General features: G+C 60.7%; 1 protein-coding gene across 1 annotated transcript in view; it reads left to right on the top strand.

The window, feature by feature from the left end:
- The first annotated feature begins 1,108 nt into the window (after positions 1-1,108).
- LOC103758179 (selenoprotein Pb-like) overlaps positions 1,109-2,144 on the top strand; it is a 3,315-nt gene continuing 2,279 nt past the window's right edge. The window contains exons 1-2 of the mRNA XM_029959763.1: positions 1,109-1,209; positions 1,965-2,140. Of these exons, the coding sequence (XP_029815623.1) occupies positions 1,980-2,140 (161 nt within the window). The 5' untranslated portion in view covers positions 1,109-1,209; positions 1,965-1,979. The remainder of the gene's footprint in view (positions 1,210-1,964; positions 2,141-2,144) is intronic.

Below are 2,144 nucleotides of genomic sequence, written 5' to 3' on the forward strand. Positions count from 1 at the left end.
CCCTGGGATGCAGCTCGTGTCTGTGCTGGGTCATTCCCTGCCAGCCCGAATCCAACCCGAATACGTAGTGCCTGTGGTCAGTGCTGGGCGCTTCACGGGCCAGGGATGCCCAGTGGGGCTTAGGGAAGCAGCAGGTTGGTGGGTGGGGGTGAGAGCTCTGCAGAAGGCCGGGTGTCAGGCATGAGATGGGGCTGCTCCAGGTTGACCCCGTGCAGCTCCGCCTGCTCCCCGATCCCAACCCATGGCTCCAGGCCCTTGCAGACACCACTGAGCCCCTGCGTCCCCCTAGCAGCGATCGATCCTCTCTCTCCCTGCCACTCGTGGCTGTTTTCCGACGAATCTCCTCTCTTCATGTGTCTGGGATCATGTTCTGCCCCCTCTCTGACTGTGGCTGCTGCCCTTCCCTGCCTTATCATGTTTTTGTACAGAGCCCAGGTACAATAAACTGCTCAAATATTTGCAGAGATGTCCGTGTGCTGCCAGAGTGGTGAGCTCCTCTTGTTTGGTTGGGGGGTGGAATCCAGTGTTGCTGTGATTTCCCAAGGGAGCACTGGCTCCTTACACGACCACAGCCCCACTAATGTGGGGCCAGACAGGAGGCATGGGATTGGACACTGGGGGATGGCTGTGGGGCCACACAACAGAACAGCACGGCCTTCAGGGTGACACTGTGCAGAGCAGGGAGCTGCAGCACCCCGGGGTGTGAGGCCCATCTCTTTGGCTGCAGGGTGGCAGAGGCAGGGTGGCATGGTGGCTCCCCTGGGACCTTGTGCATGGATGATACTGTTCAATGTTACCCCACAGTCCTGCAGCCCTTTGGTGCAAGCAATGCCCTTGGCAGTGCCCCCAGCCCTCCTGTGCCTATGGGGTGATTTCGAGTGGCTGTGCCTGTGTTTTCCCTTCAGCACTGCCTGTCACCCTCTGTGCCAGCCCGGCACCAGGCACCGCTTTGCCCCAGCATGGCACGGGCTGGGCTGTGGCAGCAGGACCCCGAAGCCACATGGCACGGAGGGGGACAGTGCCTGCCTTGTTGCCATCCCCTCGAGGCAGGTGGTGGTGGCCAGGGAGCAGTCCCTGTTCCAGCCAGGCTCTTCTCCTCCCTCCTGGGCGGGGAGAGTGGACAGGAGATAAAAGGGAGATCAGGGCCAGCTGGAAGTTGCTGAAAGCTGCTGGGACTGGGAGCAAGGGAGGACGGCAGCGAGAAGTGCGGTATTGAGGACTCGTTCTCGCGGGGGAGAGGGCTGGGGATTGGGAGCACATCCATCCTGACCAGACCCTGCAGCCCCCTGCTCCTTCCCCAGATCATCCCCCCCAGTCCTATATCCTTCCCCTGCCCATTAAACCTGCTGGATGCTGGAGGGACGGGGCATATCTTGGGGTGGGAATGGTTAGGGGGCTGTGAGAGGAAGGGAATTCAGGCAGATATTCAGAGGCGAGGGCTTTAAAGGCTCTGTGTACCCCCAAAAAGCTTCATGGGGCATAAAGGATTCTCAAGGTGACCTGAAGGTGAAACTATTCCTGTCTCAGTGACTGCTCACTGGTAGCCGAGATGATGAGGGCTGCATCCCTGCTCCCCTCTGGGACAAAGACAGACCTCTGTCTGGGGCTGGGTTTGTTTTATGGCATTAGGGAGGTGGACAAGGCCCATGGGAGGAGCAGCACCTTCATCTTCTGTTGTGTGGAGGGGGTGTCTCACTGCTGGGGAGAACAGGGTGCTGTGGCAGTGGGTGCCCACAAAAGATGCAGCAAAGCTGCTGTGGTGGTTGGGAGCTGGACACCCCAATCCCCCATTTCATCTCCCTCTCCTTGCCCCCCCAGAATAGGGTTTCCTGGCTCCCAGTGCTGTGCTGGGAGCAGTCCAACACTGCCCACCAGTCCTTGTCTGCCCTGGGTGGGGGGTGCAGGGAGGTAGTTTGGGGTTGCAGTGGATCTGGAAGGAGAATAACACCCCGTGTCCCCCTAAGGGCCCAGAGTCCGGGATGAGGCTGCTGGTGCTGGCCCTGGCCACCTGGCTGGGGCTGGCCTCGGCCTCTGAGGAGGTGGCCAACAGCAGCCGGATCTGCCAGGAGGCACCAGCATGGAGCATCAATGGCTCGAGCCCCATGGAGGGGGCGGCAGGGCAGGTGACCGTGGTGGCTCTGCTG

Source organism: Manacus vitellinus, unplaced genomic scaffold (assembly GCF_001715985.3).
Source record: "Manacus vitellinus isolate BGI_N305 unplaced genomic scaffold, ASM171598v3 scaffold_21_pilon, whole genome shotgun sequence".
NCBI lineage: Eukaryota > Metazoa > Chordata > Aves > Passeriformes > Pipridae > Manacus > Manacus vitellinus.